We start from the raw sequence: 24,031 nt of genomic DNA, 5'->3' as shown, positions 1-24,031 counted from the left end.
GCCACATTGACATTGAAAGCTCTATCACAGAAGGAGGGATGGAGAGGTCAGAAGACCCCAGGTTCCGTGCTGGGGAGTAAGTCTGACAGGTACTGTGGCCCTAGGGCATGGAGAGCTTTATAAGTGAGGAGGAGCACTTTGTGATGCTGAACTTAACCTGAAGCCAGTGTAGGTGTTCAAGGGTGATGGTGATGTGCTGCCAAGGCTTGGTAATGGGGATCACTCTGGCAACTTTTTTCTTTTGCACATACTTTTGCAGTTTGTCCAGGGCTTTGTTGGGGAGCCCGAACAGGACTCGGTTACAGTAATCCAGGCAAGATAGGTGATGACAGTGTGGATGAGGTTCTCAGCAGCGTAGTCTGAGAGTGACGGGCCAAATCCGGAAATGTTTTTGAGGTGGAAGAAGGCGGATTTGGCAGAGAGACAGAGAGAGATTTGTAGCAACAACAAAACTGTAGATATGTCCACTATTCTGTGATTTAGGTGTTATACATTATTTGTGTGTGTGTGTGTGTGTGTGTGTGCGTGCGTGCGTGCGTGCGTGCGTGCGTGCGTGCGTGCGTGCGTGCGTGCGTGCCTGATCAACCCCTACATGCTGACAGAACCCTCGCTAAAAACCCCAGGAGGACAAAAGTCCACTCGTCCTAGACAATTTGCCCTCCTGGCCTTTCAAACTGTGAAATGGACTCCCTGTTGCACTGAGAACAACAGACTCACTCCATAGCTTCCGCCGTAGCCTGAACACTCACCTCTTCAGACTTCACCTATAGGCCCATAGCACTTACTGTGCCTTGACCATAATTATATGCAAGCCTACATAGCAATTACTGTAGCTCACCTACCCCCCATTGACCATAATTATATGAAAGCTACATAGCACTTTTTTCTTAGTTTTCTTTTATATAAAACTTTTTTACTGACTAGGTGCTCGGCCTACCTACGTTATTTTTGTCTAGATTTATATTTCTATGCATTGATGTACTGGTGTTGATGTATTACCTTGCTTATTGTACTGATGTAGGCCTATTGTATTGACTTATTACCTTGCTTATTGTATTGATGTAGGCCTATCGTATTGACTTATTACCTTGCTTATTGTACTGATGTAGGCCTATCGTATTGACTTATTACCTTGCTTATTGTATTGATGTAGGCCTATCGTATTGACTTATTACCTTGCTTATTGTACTGATGTAGGCCTATCGTATTGACTTATTACCTTGCTTATTGTACTGATGTAGGCCTATCGTATTGACTTATTACCTTGCTTATTGTATTGATGTTGGCCTATCGTATTGACTTATTACCTTGCTTATTGTATTGATGTAGGCCTATCGTATTGACTTATTACCTTGCTTATTGTATTGATGTAGGCCTATCGTATTGACTTATTACCTTGCTTATTGTAAGTCGCTCTGGATCAAGAGCGTCTGCTAAATGCCTAAACTGTAAGCTGTAAACTGTAAACTGGGTGTGCGTGTGTGTTACAGGTGAAGTGTTGTAAATACTGGCCAGATGACACAGAGATCTACAGAGATATGAAGGTGACTCTGATAGACACACAACTACTGTCTGAGTACGTTATCAGGACCTTCGCTGTGGAGAAGGTAGATACACACACACACACACACACGCACACGCACACGCGCACACACACACACACACACACACACACACACACACACACACACACACACACACACACACACACACACACACACACGCACACACATGCACGCACACACATGCACGCACGCACACACACTAGACTAGAAGTACTTAAAGGAGTAGTTCACCCCCAAAATGACTTTTTTTTAATTGATTACTCACACCTTGAGACTTGAGTTCAATAATATTTTTAGTTTTTAGTCGCATTCCTAAGACTAACATTTGATTACAATAAATTTACCCCCCATTGATTCCGGATGGGGACCCAAATCCATTTGGGTCCCCATCCGGAATCAATAGGGGGAAATTTACTATAATAATTTTGTTTGCCTTGGGAATGCAACAAATAGAAAAGAAAACATCATTGAACTGAAGTCTCTATGGCGTGAGTAATCAATAGAACATTTTTCATTTTGGGGGTGAACTACTCCTTTAACTACACATTCGCTACTCTATACTTCTACTCTACTGAATCTTAGGCAAATATTGTACTTTTTACTCCACCGCATTTTTTTAACAGCTTTAGTTACTTTGCAGATTTAATTTACATTTAGTCAAACTAGTCATCAAAACTCTTGTACATTTGGTCAAAGCTCACAGATCGAAGTATAAAATAGGGTTCAAGTGGATAACCATAAATTATTGTAATTATAGGCCTATAATTAGGGATGGGTATCGTTCATCTCTGAATCGATACGATACCTTTTTCGATACCTGGGAATCGATACGATACCTGTTTCGATACTGTTTTCGATACTTTTTTATTTATTATTATTATTATTATTAACTTTTTTCCATAGGCTATTTTACACACCACAATAGGTTATTAAGGCCGCCTAAGACAGCCATTTTCATGTCAAGTAGTAGGCTTACTGTAGTTGATGGGACTACTATTACTGTTACTATGGCTGCTATTTTATATACAAGTGTTTGTCTGCAATAGAACACATTCTTTATACAGCTATTCTATGGCTATACTGTTGACGGTTTATTGTTTTTACTATTATTGTTATTATTATTATCATCATCATCTTACCTTATCTTAGTTTTTCACCTCGATCACAACATTGCATTTTGCTTCTTGTCCCTGAGTAGTGACAATAAAACCTTGCTTCTCTTTTTTCTTAAACCTCACATCAACAATTTGCGTTGCTGAATGCAACTCCATTGAACGCGAATGCGCGTTCGCGTCTACTGCATACATGAACGTGCAGCATGGAGTTACACAGAGGCAGGGTGTCTGCCCTGCGCTGGCGAAACAAACACAAACATGCGTAAAAAGTTTGTTTCAACCGATCAATTACTTTTTCTAGACGGTCGGAACTAAAGACACATGTACCGCCATACTACACATCTCTCCTGGGACTGTATTCTTTTTTTTATACGACACAGAAAAAGGCTTTCACTTCTTCAACACGGAAAGGGTGAAAGCCAGACAGAGCAGCGAGCGGAGAGGGGGAGAGGCTATGGGGAGAGTAGCTCTGGTCCAGAGCGTTAGCGTGGGACTGGGGAAAGGTGACGATCGATGCTCACACAGTGTCACAGCTGGAGATCATAGACGTTGGATCATCATAATAATATTATTGGCTATTGTCGGATGTTTTCAGTTGTGGGCCATTTTCACAGTAACGCAACTACGCAAGTTTACTAAAGCAATTCAATGTTGTTACGGATGCGACCGGCCACGGGTACGTTCAAGAGTATCGAAACGAGGTACCGTTTGTTTTTACGTGAACCGATACTCGATAGTACCGACGTCATGCATTCGATACCAATAAAAGTACCGACTTCGGTACCCAACCCTACCTATAATAGACCAATAACATGATATATCCGAAATGTGACATGCTGCATAATGAGTAGGCCTACTTTTACTTTTGCTCCAAATGTTTTTACCAATACGTTGATTTAAGCACAATTTTGTATGTAGGACTTTTACCTGTAACAGAGTATGTGTACACTGTGGTATACGGTAAGTAGCCTACTTCATATACAGAGTATGTATACAGTGTGGTGTAAGTACTTTATACTTGAGTCCAAAGTGAGCTCCTCTTCCACCTCTACACAGTCCCTGAGGTGAAACACGGTCTCACACTGCCACCTAGTGTCCAAACTGTTACTCTTTTTCTGCAAAACTACATAATAAATCACAATAGAAATAGGATGGGTGATAATAACTGTAATTGTATTACTGTTTTGGAAATTGAAATAAGGAGCGCTATTAGATGAAAGCAATGCTGCTAGTTACTGCCCAACACTGGTTTTCAAAAGGAAGAATAAATACACTGAAAACACTTGAACACTAATAGTTAAATGAATATAGTGTGATCACACTGATAATGAATATAAAATACATACATATTCAAATTTTTGATCATGTACAGAGATTACTGTAAATATGTTACATTTGCTAAGATTACACAAAGAAGAACACTGAAATATGCATTTATAGTTTGTGATATATACATTTATTTTGTGTTAAATAATGCATTAATTGTTTTTGAAGTAACATAAATTTGAATGTGAATTATTCAGTTGAATCAATTTGCGTGTGTGTGCGTGTTGCAGAGAGGAGCACATGAGATCAGAGAGATCGTTCAGTTTCATTTCACCGGCTGGCCAGATCACGGTGTTCCCTATCATTCTACTGGTCTGCTGGGCTTCATAAGACGAGTCAAAGCCAAGAGTCCTGTCCACACTGGACCCATGGTGGTGCACTGCAGGTACACATGAACGCGCACACACAGCCATTGTAAGCTTGTATATAACGTCACTGTCTGGCCAAAACCTCTTAACTCCATTTTTGAGGTTTTTGATTTTTTTTGGCATAAATCAGGGATATTGAACATCCGAGTGTTGGTTAAAATAATATTGAACCAATGGAAAGTAGTAAAAAGTGCTTGGGACAAAACCTCCTAACTCCACACTTTCTGCCAAACCAGCTAACTCCACCCGATTGGCCCTCTTTTTTTTTCATAAATATGTGCTATTGAACACCCTGTAAGTCTGTGTGTTGGTTAAAATAATAATAATAATCAAAACCTCCTAACTCCACTTGAGCTCATTTTCATTTTGGAGTTTCGGCCCGACAGCAGAGATATGCTATTTGGGCTTCATTGGACACTTTTTGACAACAAGACCCCATTTGATTGATTTATTGTGACATTTCAAAGTGTAAATTAAAAAACATTCACAGGCTATGCTTTTAAAAAAAAAAGGATAAAAAAGGAAAAGGATGAGTTTTTCTTCATTAAGTTGTTAATATGCGACCGACCTTAACCTTCCTGTGACACAACTTGGGGTCCCGAACCATAGTTTGAGAACATCTGCAATTTTGAGTAAATGTACTTAGTTAGAACGCACACATCACTCATACTGTATACATTTCAATGATGATATGCATCAAGTGTTATAATTATACTTGTAGAAAGATTTGTTTCGAAAAAGTGTACAGAAAGTGATAAAATTATGTTATAATGTAAAATACTGTATGTAGTAAGGATAGGCATCATTTAGCATCAAAGTTAGAGTAAAGTTAGCCACACCCACAGATGTTGTTGGATGGTGAAAAGGGGAGGGGATGATTTTATGATGTCATTATATCAGTGTATTTCAATTGGGCCTTTTGACTCAGAGGCTTTCAGCTTTCAGGAAGTTAATACACAAGGAAGACATAATTTGCATATTATAACCACACCTGGGGGTCTGTTAGAGTAATGTTAACTCCATAGACACATACAAAACAGAAAAAGTACAAAGATATGGCTCTTTAATCGTGTGTGTGTGTGTGTGTGTGTGTGTGTGTGTGTGTGTGTGTGTGTGTGTGTGTGTGTGTGTGTGTGTGTGTGTGCGTGCGTGCGTGCGTGCGTGCGTGCGTGCGTGCGTGCGTGCGTGCGTGCGCGCGCGCGCGTACGTGCGTGCGTGCGTGTCAGTGCGGGGGCGGGGCGTACAGGTTGTTTCATAGTGATTGACATCATGCTGGACATGGCTGACAGAGAGGGAGTCGTTGACATTTACAACTGCGTACGAGAGCTGCGTGCACGAAGGGTTAACATGGTACAGACTGAGGTATGAACTCACACACATTCAATTAACCAAATAATGCATGATGTGATATGCTAATAACAGGAGCCACATCAAATCTAGAAACCTGAATGGATCTGTAAAATCCAGTGTTGATTTCGTCGACTAAAACTATCTACTAACTATATATACTATTTTTTTTGTCGACTGCGTTCTTTTCACTGACAAAAACGAAATAAAAACGAAATAAAAACTAAGCGGTGATGACTAAAACTAAGACTAAATATATTGACAATTTCGTCAACAAAATAAAAACTAGACAAAAACGTTGTGAGCTTGTAGATCTGTTATTTTCAGTCATTACGATGCCATCAAGGCCTACCAAAATACATTTTAGTTGACTAAATCAACTGTAGATTTAGTCGCCTAAAACGCATGATATTTAGGGAGGGGTCGTTTTTTATTGAGGGGTGTTACTGGAGAAAATGTATAAGCCCTTTTATAAAATGTGACCACTCACAGAGTTTTCAGACACAACTCGGCGGTAATGGATTTCTACAACACAACAAAATGCATTCGATTTTATTTTTTTGTCTTTTTCGTTTCTAGGCATAATAAAACAGTTTGAATGTTGATGAGGGTTTTAATAACAACAGATAGGCGTTGTACATTCATACAGTCATCGTTTTATAGTCTTAAACAAGGCTCTGTTTTAAGACATTTTCCGTAGTTATTTTGGGGTGGAACATTTCTCCGCATATTTACATAGAGTGCGTGCGATTGGTGCCATTGGTCTCGCCTTTTGTTCTCCGGTGGTTCTCTCCACTGGCCGAGCACCGCCCATAAGCACATGTGTTTCTAAACAGTAAACCCAACAGATTCAATGTATCTTTCTTATAATGGCTAGTTTGCAACTCACTTTATATCAGCACGCTTGCTTAAAGCTTTTAATGTACAGGACAGCCGGAGGCGAAAATCAGGCCATGCGCTGATTACAGCGCTCCCCGACGTAAAATAAAACAGTGACACAGGGAATAATCACAGCGGCGGTGACTCTATCTCCGAGTCCTCCTGCAAGTTTTAGCGTGGTGAAAAGAGCTGATCTACAAGCTCACAACGCGTCGCGAATGCGACGTGTTGTATAGATCAACTAGTTTCAGAATGCAACATGTCGTACGGTTAAAGTCCGGCTTCATCTGAGTTGTAGAGGAGTCGCTTAATTGTTTGCGAGGGTTTCGTTCTTTCTTTCTTTCTTCTCTTCCCCCCTCCCCCTCTCTCTTTCTTTGTCATGGCTCGGTGGGTTTAGCTCAAAGGATCCGGGGTTCAATTGGTTTAAAATCAACGCCAGATTAACTGTATTCTTATTATTGCACGCATTGTTTCATATGGCCATTCTCTGTGACTGTCTGTCCCTCCGTCTCCTCCATCATGTTACAAAACAACGGCTACTCGAGCAGAGGTGTCAATTGGGTATGGCAAGCTATGGCAGCTGCCATACCTTGGCTACAGGGGAAAATAATAAAATGTACTGTAATCGTGCCTGTTGCTAAGGTATGGCAACATGACTGGTGTCTTGCACACGCGCGAGGGCACGCATCCAAGACACCAGTCATGTTGCCATACCTTAGCTTTTTCTGAACTGACGTCACTACGCTTCCCCGTGAGAGAGAGAGAGAGCGAGAGAGAGAGAGAGAGAGAGAGAGAGAGAGAGAGAGAGAAATAAGAGAGTAGTGGTGGGAAAAGTACTCATACTCAAGTAAAAGTATCAATACTATAATGCAGAAATATTTGTTACTAGTAAAAGTCTGGTATTCAGAATTTACTTGAGTAAAAGTAGACTATAAAAGTATTTCCATCAAAATGTACTTTAAGTACAAATAGTACTAGTAGCCTATTAATACATCATGAAGTAGCCGTCTTTCATTTAAAAAATTATAAAATACTAATTTGAAAATAGCAGATCTACAAGCTCACAGTGTAGTAGAGTCTAGGTATTGGAAACTGGAAATACTCAAGTAAGAACAAATACCTACCTCAAAATTATACTTAAGTAGATTACTTAAGTAAATGTATTTAATTACTTTATACCATTCATGAGTATTATTTGATCTACTGGCTTGAAGGCCTGTCTTGTGAAATGTCTTTCAATTATTGACAGACAGTTGACAGCTAGTGGGGTAGTGGTTGGGGGAGTGGTTAGAGGTGGGGTTAACTACTCTGTCACTCCCATTTTCTGGGCCTGGAAAAGGTGTTAAAATGAGAAATCTTTGAAGAGCATTTTCTCTCCTTTGCTGTTTCTGGATCAACAAGTTTCAAATGATTGTATCTTCTTCAAATATTGTCCAATTTCAATGAATGATACATCATATGAAAGCTTACATTCTGTACTTTCATAAAATGTAAAAAATAGAAAAATGACCATGGCCCCGTTGTGTCTGAAAACGCCACGAGCGGTCACAAATGCCATGACCCTCCCTCTCAATTGGGGAAAAAATCAGTGACCCTCCCCAAGCATTAAAATAAAAAAGATTGACCCTCCCCTACAACCTCCCCCTGCCTATAAAACCTATATTATTATATTCCTAACCAGTGGCGAGAACAGAACAGAGATTTTTTTTCTTTCTTTCTTTTTTTACTGTAAATAATTAGGATTTTTTTTTATGGTTAAAAACGGGTGCGGGCGGCAGCAGCAATGAACTATAATGAATAGGCTAATATAATGCATTGAGATCCCAGCTGCACTTCATCCCAAAAACACATTTCCAAATATAAACTAACACACCCTCCAAACTAAAGTAACACACAGTGAGTAGCCTATAGTGCTGCTAGTGTAAAAGTCAACGTGGACATCACATAAAAGGTGAGAAGTTCTCACAGGTTGAGAACAGGTTATTTGACATCTAGGTTACAGATTAAACAGTTGACACATGTGCACAACACAGAGAAGGCTTGTAACTGCTGCCATTCATTTTGTGCTGTTGATTGCCTGTCGTCAAATCTGGGTCAAATGTGCATTTTCAACGAGCGGTCGTTAATTCTTTTTAGCACCTTTTCACTTTTTACTTTAGGGAGGGGGGATACAGTTCTGACAACCATTGTTGCTGCCTTACACAGCTCTCCATTGTTTTAGGAAAATACATTGTAGTATAAACACAGCCACTTCAGTTCATTCACACTAACTGCAGTGACTGTGGGGCATTTCCAGGGATGGCACCCAGGGTTTGTCATTAAATGAAGCAGAAGGCTGTTGACAATGGTTGCATAAGTGCCTGTACCTCTGGAGCCATTGTTTGTTTTTGAAAAATTGCATGACCCTCCCTTGAATTCAAAGTGAAATCAGCAGACCCTCCCTAGGACTGAAATTGAAATAGCATGACCCTCCCCTATTTTCCTCCAGTAACACCCCTCAATAAAAAACGACCCCTCCCTTAGTCGACTATAATTAGACTAAAACTAAAACTTTTCAGGTGACTAAATTTTGACTAAAATTAAATGACATTTTATTCAAAAGCCTATGACTAAAACTAAATCAAAATTTGCTGTCAAAAACAACATTGGTAAAATCTTCAGTGTCAATGCAACTCTGAGGCCCTTTTCCCCAACTGCTCTGTTCAGAATTCTTGGAAACTAGGTACTTTCTATAGCGAACCGGTCGGTGTTTCCACCAGTTTTAACCATTTTAACCTAGGATACGTCATCAACGAAGGGCATTGATGCCTACAGCATACAGATGCAGTAGATAGACCAATGATGTATTTTTCCCATGGGAGAAATTCAATCATCAATGGCAGTTACTGTTTGCACATGTTTTTAAAAGAGAACCAATGAATATTGCACAATATCTTAGCTGCAATCCATTAGGAATGGATATGCACTACACACTCTCAAAACAGCCATAGCAGGGGTCTTCAATAGGCGGTCCGGGACCCCTAGGGGGTCCTCAGAGTTACTGCAGGGGATCATCAAATCTTTGTGTGATAGAAGCTTTTTTTCTCCATTTCTGTATTAACCACTTGAACCCTAGTGTCCATATTTTGAGAACTTTAGCCAAAAATAGGATTTGAAAAAAACAAAGAAAAAAAAACACACACATTCATGACAGATTACAGCCCTTAGAAACGTATATGACATACATGCATACATAGTCATACTTTCATTTTACACAAGTGGAGATAAGCATTTTAATGACTTGTTGGCCGAGACTTTTTCATTAAGAATAATAGGTAAAAAAAATCCTCTATGATGTTCATCTCTTACTCTCTCTCTCTCTATATATATCTCTCTCCCACTCTCTCGCTCTCTCTCTCTCTCTCTCTTAAAGGAACAGTACGTGTTTATCCATGACGCCATCTTGGAGGCGTGTCTATGCGGTGACACCACAGTGCCAGCCAATCACCTGCAATCGGTCTACTATGAGATGAACCGGTTGGATCCTCAGACCAACAGCAGCCCAATCAAAGAAGAGTTCAGAGTAAACACGACCCCATACTCACTCTTATTAAAACATGTTTAATCTTTATAATCATAATCACAATGACATTTTGGAACTATACAACAGTGTTTGGAACTATCAGGAGGTACCGTAGAGCGGAAGGTTCCAAGTTGGATCGACGTTTTCTCATTGCCATGAGAAAACATACATTATTGTATACAGCAAGAGTCTTCAACAGGGGGTCCGGGACCATTAGGGGGTCTTCAGAGTTACTACAGGGGGTCCTCCAAATATTTGTGATAGAAACATTTTATATTAACCACCTGAACCATAGCGTCCATATTCTGAGAACTGTAGCCAAAAATAGCAGATCTACGTGAGCTTGTAGATCGGCTATTTTCGGCAAAGAGGTTTGTTGTAGACAGGAAAAAGAGCAGACCAAGTACCCGGCCATTCAGGCCGGGAACACTATTTAGTGTATTACAGTACATGTACAATATGTAGCAACATATTTGTTTTTGTAGGCTAATTTTTGAATAATATTGTTTTTCAGAAAACTTAGGTCGTATTGACGGTTCAAGTGGTTAAATATCTGAAAACACAAATTGACATGAATCCAAAATACACTGATGATTGTGCTGTCAAACAATGAAACTATATGGAATCCATGAAAAGGTTGCTTCATCTCTCACTCAACTAAGGGGTCCTTGGCCTGAAAACGTTGAAGACCCTTTGTATACAGTAGTAGTGTTTGGAACTATACAGTAGTATTTTTTTAACTGTGTAAGTACAGTAATAAAAATGTGTGTGTGTGCGTGTGTGCGCGCGTGTGTGCGCGTGTGTGTGTGTGTGTGTGTGTGTGTGTGTGTGTGTGTGTGTGTGTGTGTGTGTGCGTGCAGACCTTGAACATGGTGACTCCTACACTGCGTGTTGAAGACTGCAGCATCTCCTTGCTGCCCAGGAACCATGAGAAGAATCGCTGCATGGATGTTCTCCCACCAGACAGGTGTCTGCCCTTCCTCATCACCATCGATGGAGAGACGTCCAACTACATCAACGCTGCTCTCATGGATGTATGATCACACACGCACGCACGCACACTAGGGCTTTCACCAAATATTCGACTATTCCAATATTCGAATATCAAAGTCACTATTCGACTTTGTTCACCAAAGTCGAATATTCTCTCTTTTTTTTTTTTTTTTGTCTTTAAAATATATATATATTTCATCATGGTTTATCAAGCTTGGCTTGATAGGAAGTCATAAGAACCCTGACAAGCACTTGGAATTGTAGGTATTACTTTTAATGTGACTCGGTTCCACAGATAAATATTGTGAACATAGCCGATCTACATGCTAACAACGCCTCGCAACGCCTCTTGCTTACTTAATATTTAACAGTTTGGTCAGTTTGGCCAGTCCTGTCGAATATTCGACTATTCGAATACTTTGAGGTCGAATAATTAGAATACTAAAAATCACTATTCGTGAATGCCCTAACGCGCACACATAAAATGAATGGCCGAACGGAAGTTACCGGAAGTGGCTTTTCACAAGGCATCATGGGAAATTGAGTATTTTCGCGGCTGCTGGTTACCATGGTTACCATGGTAACCAGCTAAGACGTCTGTGGGCATCTTAACGGCCCGTGGCACTCCAGGGGTTAAAACGCCTGTGGACGTCTTAGGCAGTCAAAGTGTTTCACTCTAACGTCTAATAATAACTTTTAGTTGTTTGTTCATTGTTAATTCTGCATGATAAGCATTTTCTCAACATAACGATATTATGTGCTCTAATGAACTACAAAGTAAAGTCAGACGAGCAAGAATAACTAGAGGATTTTAAATCGACTGTGCCTTTGTGTGTTTGATGTCACTACCTGTTGATTAGTCTCGCGTGGCCAGACTGTTTTGCCACAATTTGCGAATGCCTCCGTCATACAGTCTAGAGCAGGGGTTTTCAAAGTGGAGTACAAATGGAACCAAATTAACCCGTTCCATTTGTACACTGTCAGAGTTAAGGTGAGACCTTGAAATTTGAAAGTTTGAGAAACACTGGTCTAGACCAGGGATTTCTCAAAGTGGGTCGGCAGTCCAGGGGTGCCGCGAGACAATTTGATAATATTTGGGATTTATTTGGACGCTTGAAGAAATATTTAGTATCATTTTAAACTTGAAGTACAAAGTTATTTTCAGTCAGTTCTAACCAAAATGGCTATTATCTCAACGTTTTCCTCGCAACATAATCACTAAAATATCCTCACTGTCAGGCAGAAACCTCGTATCTCCAAGTTTCAAATTTGTATGTTTTTTTGCTAAGTAAGCCCTGGTTCATCATACAAGACCGTCGCACAAAACTAGTGAAAACAGCAAGCACACAACGCCTCGCATCGCGAGGCGTTGTGTGCTTGTAGATCGGCTGTTTTCAATAGTTTAGTACATTTTATAGATGATAAATACAAAAAGAAAGGTTTTGGACATACAAGGTTTCCACCCGACAACGACAATATTCTATAAATATAAGGTGCTGGGAGTGAAAATTATAATGTAGGGGTGCCTCGGATTAAAAAAGAATATTTATAGGGTGCCCTGAGACCGCCTGAGACAAAAAGGTTTGGGAACCCCTGGTCTAGAGAACGGAAGCTCTGATCATGTGCGATAAAGCGGATGTGAAGCCTCCTACTCACTAACGTTTCATCTTTACAGTAGTGCAAATGTTTCCTAATATAAATACAAATCATTTAAGCATATATAGCTTGCTGCTTAGCAGAAATGGAAATAAATTAAAAAAAAATCGTGAACGGAAATGCCAGCTTCCATTACTCAGATTTCGGGAGGTGTAGTTCCAGATTCTATATAGCAGGGGTTTTCAAAGTGGGTCCCAGGGGTGCCGCGAGTTAATTTGATAATATTTGGAGTTTATTTGGACACTTGAAAAGATATTTAGTATCATTTTAAACTTGAAGTACAAAGTTATTTTTAGTCAGTTCTAACCAAAATGGCTGTTATCTCAACGTTTTCCTCGCAACATAATCACTAAAATGTCGCTGCATGTCGGGCAGAACCCTCGTATATCCAAGTTTCAAATGTGTACGTCTTTTGGTAAAGCAAAGCCCTGCTTCATCATACAAGACTGTTTCACAAAACTAGTGAAAACAGCCGATCTACAAGCACACTGTGTGCTTGTTGATCTGCTGTTTTCACTATTACATTTTATAGATGATAAATACAAAATGAACGGTTTTGGACATACAAGGTTTCCACCCGACAACGACAATATGCTATAAATATAAGGTGCTGGGAGTGAAAATTATAATGTAGGGGTGCCTCAGATTAAAACAAAATACCGGTATGTTATGGGGTGCCCTGAGACAAAAAAGTTTGGGAACCCCTGCTATATAGCATTAGGGAATTGTGGAATAGTTGTCTAGCTACACGAGACTACCTGTTGGTTGACTGTAACGTCCTGTGTTTGATGTCATTTCCTGTTGGTTGACTTTAACTTCCTGTGTTTGATGTCATTTCCTGTTGGTTGACTGTAACTTCCTGTGTTCACGCAGAGCTACAAGCAGCCGTCGGCGTTCATCGTTACCCAGCATCCTTTGCCGAACACCGTGAAGGATTTCTGGCGTCTGGTGTTGGACTATCACTGTACCTCTATAGTCATGTTGAATGATGTGGACCCCGCCCAGGTACACACACACACATGCACGCAAAACATATACCTTTAAATGTGAAGGTTTATTTTCTTCTTTATTTCTACGAGTAAATCCCATTGAGAGACAGAAAACCACAGTGCCAGTTACTCATACACATACCCTACCCAATTGTGTGTGTGTGTGTGTGTGTGTGTGTGTGTGTGTGTGTGTGTGTGTGTGTGTGTGTGTGTGTGTGTGTGTGTGTGTGTGTGTGTGTGTGTGTGTGTGTGTGTGTGTGTGTAGTTGTGTCCTCAGTACTGGCCAGAGAACAGTGTGCATCGTTCAGGTTCCATCCAGGTGGAGTTTGTTTCAGCCGACCTTGAAGAGGACATCATCAGCAGAATATTCAGGATCTACAACGCTGCACGGGTCAGACACACACACACACACACACACACACACACACACACACACACACACACACAAACACACATGCATACATACGCATACACATAGCATGAATGCACACACATACACATTAGGGCTTTCACTTCAAGTATTTTTTACAGATCGACTAGTTGAAGCCACTGGTAGTCGTTAACATATTATGTCATAATAAAGAGCGCTGTGGCACAGCTTTTCACAGCAGCCAAGTTACCATGACAACGGATACTCACACAAACCACACGTGTGCAAGTTAGCGCAACATAACAAGACCAGCATTTCACAATCGCCACATCCATTTTAGCTGCTACAGTAATAGAAACCCATGCTTGGACTCACCAATAGCTGCTGTCTCTCGTAAACAAAGCACATAGGTCTATATCCATTTGCATGGTCGGCTAGCCAGGCTAGGCTTTAGTTAACTCATTTAGTGCCCATGAAATTAACGGATTATAAAGTCCACGATGCCAGTCTCAGGTTGGCATCACCCCCGTTATCTTATTTTGAAGGCCAGAAGTCCACAGCGCAAACACTTCCGGTCTGACGTCATCGCGTCCTGCGCCGGAACCGATCGTTGTCCACGTGGAGTTGTGTAATGGCGAACCGGGAGCTTTTATACATGTGTAACATAAGCGAGCATCTGCCTCCATCCTAGCTTCTAAAGTGTAGTTTTGAGATAATGGACATTAAAGATGAGATCCCCCGTCCACCTCAATGTTATGGATGGGACTATTTTGTGCTCGTGGAGCCGTGATGATGCGAAATCAGCGACGGATTTCGTCCCCGGACCTCCGGCCATTGTTCTCGGTAATGTATCCGCCGTTACAGTAATATATTACTTTTCACGAGTATACTCGGGATTGGCACCATGTGATACTCGAGTATTTGTCATGAGTCTTCTCGGGATTGGCACTATATGAGTTAATCTGGGTTCCCAGAAGCTTCTCATTTTTTTCCGCCACTAGGGGGCGCGGGGGGAGTGCAGGCGAGCTCGCTGCACAACACAAACACTCCTCTGTCTTTTAATTACTTCTAATCAAACGAACGTGCGGATCGAATGTCGGTCGGTCTGTTGTAGCAAGAACTGGGCTGTCCTCACTTGCTGCTTTGATCGCGCTACGGTGTTATACTGTTAAACAACTATATTATGTAGGACTAGTCTCACAACTCAATGCTGTGTGCAGACGCGACGCGGACTTTCATCACTTTGGGTGAACTCTGGGTGAACTCCAGCACTGTCTTTGGGATTATTAACCCTCGGTAGGGAGATGCAGCAAGATGTGACTGTGTGTGTGTGACTGGATAATAATATTCCGTTTGTAATGGTTGTTAGAAATAAAACAACTATAATCGAATTTAAATGATTTTGCTAGGCCTTCATAAAAAAAAAGTCGACTAGTCAACTAGTCGACATATGCCATAGCGGGTACCCCCTTCCAGTTAAACTATTGACGTTTGGTCAAATCTGCCCCAACGAGTCACTCGTTTGCCTTCTTGAGAGTGAGAATGCGTTGATAGATAATATCCATAGATATATATATATAGTATGTATATGGGTTATATAATGTCCATTGATATACAGCCTAATATCCATAGTTTATTATTGCTATGGGTTGGAGATAATAATAATGATAGATAGATAATAACATGTATATTACTATCAGCCACAGGACGGGTACCGCATGGTGCAGCAGTTCCAGTTCCTGGGTTGGCCCATGTACAGAGACACACCCGTCTCCAAGCGCTCCTTCCTCAAACTCATCAGACAGGTGGACAAGTGGCAGGACGAGTACGACGGAGAGGGACGCACTGTGGTGCACTGTCTGTAAGTGCTTTACCCCCATCTAGTGGTGACAACCAAGAACTGTCAAATATAAGGGCGTAAATACAGTATGCAACTATGCATACTACAAAATTGGAAGGTAGCCAATCGAAATGTCATCTGAAATGAAATGAACATCTTATAACATGCCAATTTCAAGAACTCTGGGTGGAGGTTCTTATTTGGCCTACTGGGAAACTTTGAGAGCCAATCATTGTCAATCGGAATAGAATCTGAAAAACCTACCCGAATGGCTTGTTTGCAGGAGTGGCCCGTTTTGCACAAAATGCCACATACAGTATCATGTATTTGGATGGAATCATGGAATCATGAATCTTTGCACTCACATTCCCACTAGGCCAAGGAAGAAAGCTTTCCTTGGATCATCATGCAACTCCCCATAATATACTGTAGGCCACGGCCATTTCCACCTGACAATATTATTTTCTGCCATGTTGCACATTTCTTTGCAAAAGCAACCACTCCCACCTCATCTCTGGGGTAATGTCATCAAGATGTAAGAGTTTGATTTGCGGGCCCTGGGTAGGCAACCCGGCCTGGCGGAGACCTGTGCTCAATGGAGCATATCGTCACTGTCGAGCAGAAACCTTGTATCTCCAAGTTTCAAATGTGTCAATTTTTTTGCAAAATAAAGCACTGCTTCATCATATGGCCATCGCACAAATTTAGTGAAAACAGACGATCTACAAGCACACAACGCCTCGCGGATCATTTTAAAAATGATAAATACAAAACAAACGGTTTTGGTTTCCACCCGACAACGACGATATTTTTCTAGTTAACTATTGTATGTCTCCAATATGAACACGCTATGCTAGAGTTATGCTCTAAAAGTGTGAAATACATGAATTTCATTTCAACAGACAATGTCAGGCATTCATTCATTAATTCATTCATTAATTCATTAATTAATTAATTAATTCATTCATTCATTCATTCATTCATTCATTCATTCTTTCATTCATTCTCTCTCTCCCCCTCTCTGTGACTATGTCTCTCTCTCTCAGTAACGGAGGAGGTCGTAGTGGGGTGTTTTGTGCGATCAGCATTGTGTGTCAAATGCTGAAGCAGCAGAGAGCCGTGGATGTTTTCCACGCCGTCAAAACTCTGAGGAACAACAAACCAAACATGGTCGACCTGCTGGTGAGACGCACACGCACGCATGCACGCACACACACAAACTGAACACATACAGGACTCAGACATCCGAACCTGGATTTTCCTGAGAAATTAAGTTAAAAAAAACGGTTAAAGCGGTTGTGCATGGTTTTGACCATCTGCCACTTTTATTTTGAAGCCCCTGTGTGCACGTCTTGTCTCACGTCACCCGTTTCAACAATACCCCGGATGTTGTTATGTAACACACAGCAGATGACATCAGGGATCTCCATATATGGGCATAAAAGGGATTCTGTTAGAGTGGTTCCCATGACATCACAACATACAATCCCTTTTATGCCCATACATGGAGTTCCCTATCTGAACCAGCCACACAGATATGGGCCATGTCTTGGACATCTGGCCAGTGATGTATATCGATGACATCAGGGATCTTCATATATGGGCATAAAAGGGAATTCTGGGGAATACCCATACAGTATATGGACTTTTAACATACTGTAGGTGATGTCACCTGTGATATCACCTGTGACTGTGATGACAGTGACAGTGTCAGGCGTGACCTTCAGAGATACACAGATACGTGGACAAGATGTGCCAGTTTTCATAGTAAACAACATGTTATACTGTATATATCCTGGCATAAAAAGTGTTAAGCAAGACGATCAGTCACCACAAAAAACCTGTCTGTTTATCAGCTGATTAGACCCCCGCCCTCGCACTTGAAGCACAGACCTTTTTCCCTCTCAACCTTTGCATCTGAGTCACTTTTAGAGGCCCACATCTCCCACAGCGAAAGACAATCATTCATTTGCCTATTGGTCGGTATTTCCGGGAGCTTTGCTGCCACTCCCGGGTGTCTGGGAACTTGGGATGTCTGAGGACTTAGTACATTCTCCTATCATTTCATTACTATATGTTATGGTTTCATATAATGGTTTCATTACATAACAGCTAACCGGATGGAACAGTAATCACACCTACACCATGTTGTTGTTTATGTTACTTATCACTGTTACTGATCTCTCTCTCTCTCTCTCTCTCTCTCTCTCTCTCTCTCTCTCTCTCTCTCTCTCTCTCTCTCTCTCTCTTCTCTCTCTCTCTCTCTCTCCAACAGGACCAGTATAAATTCTGTTATGATGTCGCTCTGGAGTGTCTCACTTCTACTTAGCCTCTCCTCTCCTCTCCTCTCCTCTCCTCTCCTCTCCTCTCCTCTCCTCTCCTCTCCTCTCCTCTCCTCTCCTCTTGGCACTGTCAGTATGAGCTGAACTACTGTCTGGAAACACAAGACAACAACAATCTCACCCCCCCCCCCCCCCCCCCCCACACACACACACACACACACACACACACACACACACACACACACACACACACACACACACACACACACACACACACACACACACACAGGCACACACACAAGTGAAGCTCTCCCCCCCAGCACACACACTATTCTCAGTTTTCTATGGAACCCCAAAAGACTCCATTATCATTATTATTATCATTTACAGATCGCTGAAAATTGGACACCTTCAAAAACAAAATGGCTGCTGGGATTTAGTCGCTGACTTCCTAGGCCACACGCTCTATTGTAATGGTTACGGGTCTGCTTTGATGTTGTTGTTGTTTGACAGACAGATAGGACTGGTCGAAAAAACCTTTGAAATGAGCAAAACTAGCGAGACAGTTTTATAAGATTGTTTTTAGTTTTTCGTTTTCTGAACTTCACAGTTGAAACAGTATGTGTTTTTCCGTTTTATTACACTGTACAGCAAGGTCAGTTCAGATCTCATATCCACACGGTGACAACAAATGTCAACGGAAACTAGAGCACCTTTATGCTTATAGCCTACATGTTATGCTTTAACTATTAAAAAAAATAGCAGAGCTACAAGCTCGCAGATCTGCTATTTTTGAAAATCGTTTGTTCAAGTCTTGACCCGATTTTTGACACTCTGTGCCGGGCTGTGAGCTTGTACATCTGCTATTTTTTAATAGTTAAAGCATAACATAATGGTTAAAGTGGTTCCAGGCCTAAGTGGGTTAAAATTCCCCAGATTAGTTTAACTCTGAGAATGTATGAACGGAGCCAAATGGACCATTTGGCTCCGTTTATACATTCTGAGCGTGTCTCCATTCCCCAGAATGAATAAACTCTGGATAAGAACGGCTCCTGGAAGTATCTTAAAGGGGCCACACCATGCTTTTAAAAATATATATTTTATATAAATATTGGTCCATAATACGGTTTTAGCCTAAACAACCACTCGGATATTGAAATTTCATGTTCTGTCTGTCTCTAATTCCAAGCCATTTCAGATGCAATACCAAAATATCCTTTTTTGGCAACGGGGTGCTGTCTTTGGGCTAAAATTGGAACGATACAGAGAAGATACCATGGCACCATGCTAATCTTCTCTGTATCGTTCCAATTTTAGCATGGCACCCTGCTAATCGTCTCTGTATCGTTCCAATTTTAGCACCACTTTACCTCATGGTTCCAGCTCATATATAGTCTCAATAGAATATAGCCTCCCAAAAAGTACACTGGGAAGACCAAAAAACAAGAAAAAAAAATGTAAAATGTGAAATTCATGGTGTAGTCCAGGGGTCCTCAATAGGCGGACCGCGGTCCACGTCCGGACCGCGAGGCACCGCCGACCGGACCCAGGACGAATTATAGCCTATATAAAAATAAAAAAAAGAACTCCACGTTTTGTTTCCACTTCTCCTTGTATTCATGCATTTCATTGCATGCGCTCTGAAGTCTGTGTGCGAGAGAGAGAGAGAACGGCACGCTGATTGGCTGATGCCGGGGCATAAACTATTATGGGTTGTCATCTCTATGACAATGACGCGCTGATAAACTGTTACCACCGCCTCTGTTCATTTCACTGCGGAGTGCGGAAGTTTTCGAAGCGGGTAGCACGCAGCAGCAGCGATTAGCTGCAGGCTGTAAGCTAGTTATAAATCAGTGGGTTTCATTCGCGCACAAGCACAACATCAACGTGAATACGTTTGCAGGATGAGGATTATAATCTTCTCTGCAGAGAGTTTTCGCGAGGTGCCACACTGCAGCCACAGCTGGCTGCCTCTCTCTTTCTCCATGGATATGCAGCCAGCGAGCCATGCAGCAAAGCGAGCCACACGCATTACTCGGAGTGGGGAGGCTCTCTCCACGCATCGTCTCCGACGCGCGACACCTTGTTTTCAGGATCGATATTCACGTTGCGACACAAGCATAAATCATTCGAAGATTATCCCAGTTTGCTAAAAGAAACAAACACTAGCGCAAACAAATAATTTTCGTAAAATAAATATCTCTGCTCCACCTTGATTTATTACATTCTGTTCTCCCTTCAACGGGTTGTTACTCTTTAGTCAAGTGAGTCAACTTGTGGGTCAAAGAGGACCCCAAATGATTTTGGAGGAGTCCCCAGGCCAGATGAAAGTAAAGTCATAATTAAGGACTTAACACCCTTTTAATAAAGAAAGAAACAGAAAAAGACCATTACTGCATCAACAAACTACTAAAAAAAACATTAGCCAATGTAAAATAATGTATGAAAGGGATATATATATATATATATATATATATATATAATTTATTTTTCCCCGGACCCGGACCTGTTTCAAAAAAATATTTGTGGACCTTCAAGATTTGTATTTGAGGACCCCTGGTGTAGTCCCTTTAAGTACCGCACCCTAAAAGAAGTTTGTTGGAAATAATCTTAGACAACATTTTCTAATCGGTTGAGCGTTGGATCTGATCGGGCCTTCAGAGTGAAGCTGTTTATAATGTAAATATTAGAACAGATATTTATTCCTTCTGTTGTTGTTGATATTATTAGTATTGTTATTCTTAATTCTTATTATTTCTTTCATTATTAATATTATTATTATCATTGCTGTTATCATTGTTATACTTGTGAAGCACACAGACACAGACAATCATGTGTTTTTAGTTGATTTATAGTTGATTTATCACCAGATTCTGACAAGAAATACACACTGGTCAAACACTAGACCCTAAAATTAATCCAGGCATTTGAGTGGTCAAACACTAGATCCTAAAGTTAATCCAGGTGTTTTTTTTGATTGGTCAAACACTGGATCCAAAATGAATCAATGCACATGATTGGTCAAAGACTAAGTCAATCCAGGTGTTTGACTGGTCGAAGACTAGATCCTAGATTTAATCCAGGTGTTTCATTTGTTAGTTCACCCAGGTGGTGAGAGCTCTGAGGGGTTCAGTATTTTGTTACTGAGTTTTTAACTGGTCTGTCTGACAGCCACATGGACTCATGGGAAATGTAGTTTTGTTGATGTGAACTCGTTGGCTAAACATAGCATTGATGACTTTGTGGAAAAATATAATGTTTTATTTTCTACTCTGTTTTATGGAGGAACATTTTTCTCAATTGTTATATATTTCAATATTTAAAATGAACTGAAATCAAAACTGTCATCATGACACAGATTTGAGGGCGATGTTGAGAGAAAGTAATTAACTAGAAAGATGAAATTCTGGGAAATTGCAAGTGTGGTTGCCGTGACGCGAGTCACACGTGCAGATGAATTCCGTCCTTGTCCCTTTTATGCCCATATATGGATATACTGTGTCAGTCTCATGTGGTCTATGACGTCAGACATCTATGATGTCAGTCATATCCATATTTGGGAATTTTTTTGCATTTTCCCATTCAAGGCAATGGAGAAAATGTATTCACTGATAAGTTATACATTTAGCAAAATGCAAGCAGACGATGAAGCTGGTGGATTTGACATGGCCCAAGTGCGTGCCACCAAAACTGTGGGAGGAGTAGCGCTGCAAAATAAAGTTTATCCGGAAAGAAAGAAAGTCGGACAAGTGCTATAGTCTGACACTATATTGCCATTTGCCACTTACATCACATCCATTCCTTGATATTGGTTGCATGATTTACTGGTTGCAAAATTAAATACATTCTTTGTTGATGTTTCTTTTTTTATTTTCATTTGTATGAAGATACACATTTGCCAAATACTGTAGTACCATGACTCTGTTAATGTAAGCTGGATTGTATATGACTTAGCCTGTGTTACAAATGACTGTCATTACAAGCTGTTGTTTTTTGAAACATTTTGATTTGTCTTGTTTGACTGTTAAAATTACAACTTCAATACATAAATATATATAAACAACCATGCTACCATGTCTGCTCCTGTTTGTGTGTATGTGTGTGCGTGCGTGCGTGTGCGTGTGTTTGTGTGTGTATATGTTTGCAGACGACTGCATATCACGTGGACACGCACACTCGCACAGTCACACTCAAGGTGCTTCCACACCAGGTCCGAGGAGTCGAGGACACACTTAATAAATGTATAGAACGCAATTCTGTCCACCACAGCTCTGGCGCAGAGGCTGGTTGGTCCTGGGAGGTGCTGTTGTTTGACAATCACACTTTTTGGATCACTTCCCTGTCATTTCCCACAGCCATACACGCAGAGCAGCGCTGCTTTCATTGGTTTCACGGATCTCACGGACAGATAAGATTTGAATAAAGTTGGTTGATCTAATTTGAACTTTATTCAATCAAATTAGATCTGTCCTTGTCAGTCCGTCAGATACGGGACATCAGCGTGAACTTTGCTGTATCGCACTAGACGGACTGTCATGCAAGGCAAGGCCCCATTGGAAATGAATGGGATGCATGCGTTCACACGGATTTCACGGAGTCTGTGTGGAAGCACTTTCACACACAGTTACGCACGCACGCACACACATACACTTCCACATGGGGCGCCCGCTGGCCTACTAGTCTGGGATCACTTCACTTTTCGGGTTTGTAACCGGTCTGGAGCGGAAACCACAAAATGTCATGTTGTAGTACTCAAAGGACTACAATTTGCCGTAAAGATCAAACCGGATTCAGTTTTAACACAAAATATTCCCCTGCGCTCAAGGACACACTTTTAGGGCCTACCTAATAAACTCCTTGATGCGGAGTAGTTTTGCTTTTGAAAAATCCGTTTGGTATATGCATCTTTTAGTCCAACTTTTAGCGACTGGCAAGACTACACTATCCTACTCGAGCATTTTAATAGGGATTGGGGAAACAAACGGGGGGAACCAAATCAAAGCGGCGTCGCTTCTTCTAGTGGTTTCCGCGCTCTAGGCGGAAACCAAACGGCCTGTTGTGAACGAACACCAGGCTTTCCCACAGAAAGCCTGGTAGGCGAGGTTACTGGCCTACTGGTCCAGGCACATGCCACTAATAGGCATGGATGCCTGGTGGCCTCGCTGTTTTGATTCCCGATCCGGACGACCTTTGCCGTGTGTCACTCCCTATGGTCACTCCCCATCTCTCACCCCATTTCCTGTCAGTCTACTGTCCTATCAATAAAGCATAAAAGCCCAAAAAACTAATCTTTAAGAAGTTGCTTCCACATAGACTGACAGTCTGTCTAGTAGTGCGATACGGCAAAGTTCTCGCTGATGTCCCGTATCTGACGTACTGGCACGGACAAATCTAATTTGAATAAAGTTTGTCTCAACCAACTTCAGCAAATCTGGTCCGTCTGTGATATCCGTCAAGCCAATGACAGCAGCGCTGCTGTGCGTATGTGGGAAATGACACTTATGACAGGGAAGTGATTCAAACAGCGTGACTGTCGAACAACAACAGCACCACCCAAGACACACCTAATAACTGTCAGAGCCGTTGCGGACGGATGGCGGACAGAATGCGTTATATACATTTTTACTGCGTGTGCACAGACCTGGTGTGGAAGAGGCTTTATACTGGTTCTATTTGTTCACTCCCAGGTGTATACAGAGCTCTAAGTGCCCATTTAGAACCCCCTCCTCAAGGAACCCT

General features: G+C 41.3%; 1 protein-coding gene across 3 annotated transcripts in view; it reads left to right on the top strand.

Annotated features, from left to right (window-relative positions):
* The window catches only part of LOC308306559 (receptor-type tyrosine-protein phosphatase mu-like), a 144,849-nt gene extending 126,478 nt beyond the window's left edge, over positions 1-18,371 (top strand). For 2 of the 3 annotated variants that reach the window (XM_080751591.1, XM_080751590.1), the window contains 10 exons: positions 1,491-1,607; positions 4,237-4,391; positions 5,601-5,736; positions 10,013-10,162; positions 11,023-11,196; positions 13,685-13,816; positions 14,066-14,191; positions 15,871-16,031; positions 17,057-17,192; positions 18,286-18,371. In XM_080751591.1, the coding sequence (XP_080607717.1) occupies positions 1,491-1,607; positions 4,237-4,391; positions 5,601-5,736; positions 10,013-10,162; positions 11,023-11,196; positions 13,685-13,816; positions 14,066-14,191; positions 15,871-16,031; positions 17,057-17,192; positions 18,286-18,339 (1,341 nt within the window). In that variant the 3' untranslated portion in view covers positions 18,340-18,371. Of the gene's footprint in view, positions 1-1,490; positions 1,608-4,236; positions 4,392-5,600; positions 5,737-10,012; positions 10,163-11,022; positions 11,197-13,684; positions 13,817-14,065; positions 14,192-15,870; positions 16,032-17,056; positions 17,193-18,285 lie in introns of those variants that run through there. The other variant, XM_080751592.1, reaches the window with a different exon arrangement.
* The last annotated feature ends 5,660 nt before the right edge of the window (positions 18,372-24,031 follow it).

Source organism: Nannobrachium achirus (assembly GCF_963921795.1).
Source record: "Nannobrachium achirus genome assembly, chromosome: 21".
NCBI classification, from domain to species: Eukaryota; Metazoa; Chordata; class Actinopteri; order Myctophiformes; family Myctophidae; genus Nannobrachium; species Nannobrachium achirus.
This window is presented reverse-complemented; position numbering and strand designations above follow the sequence as displayed.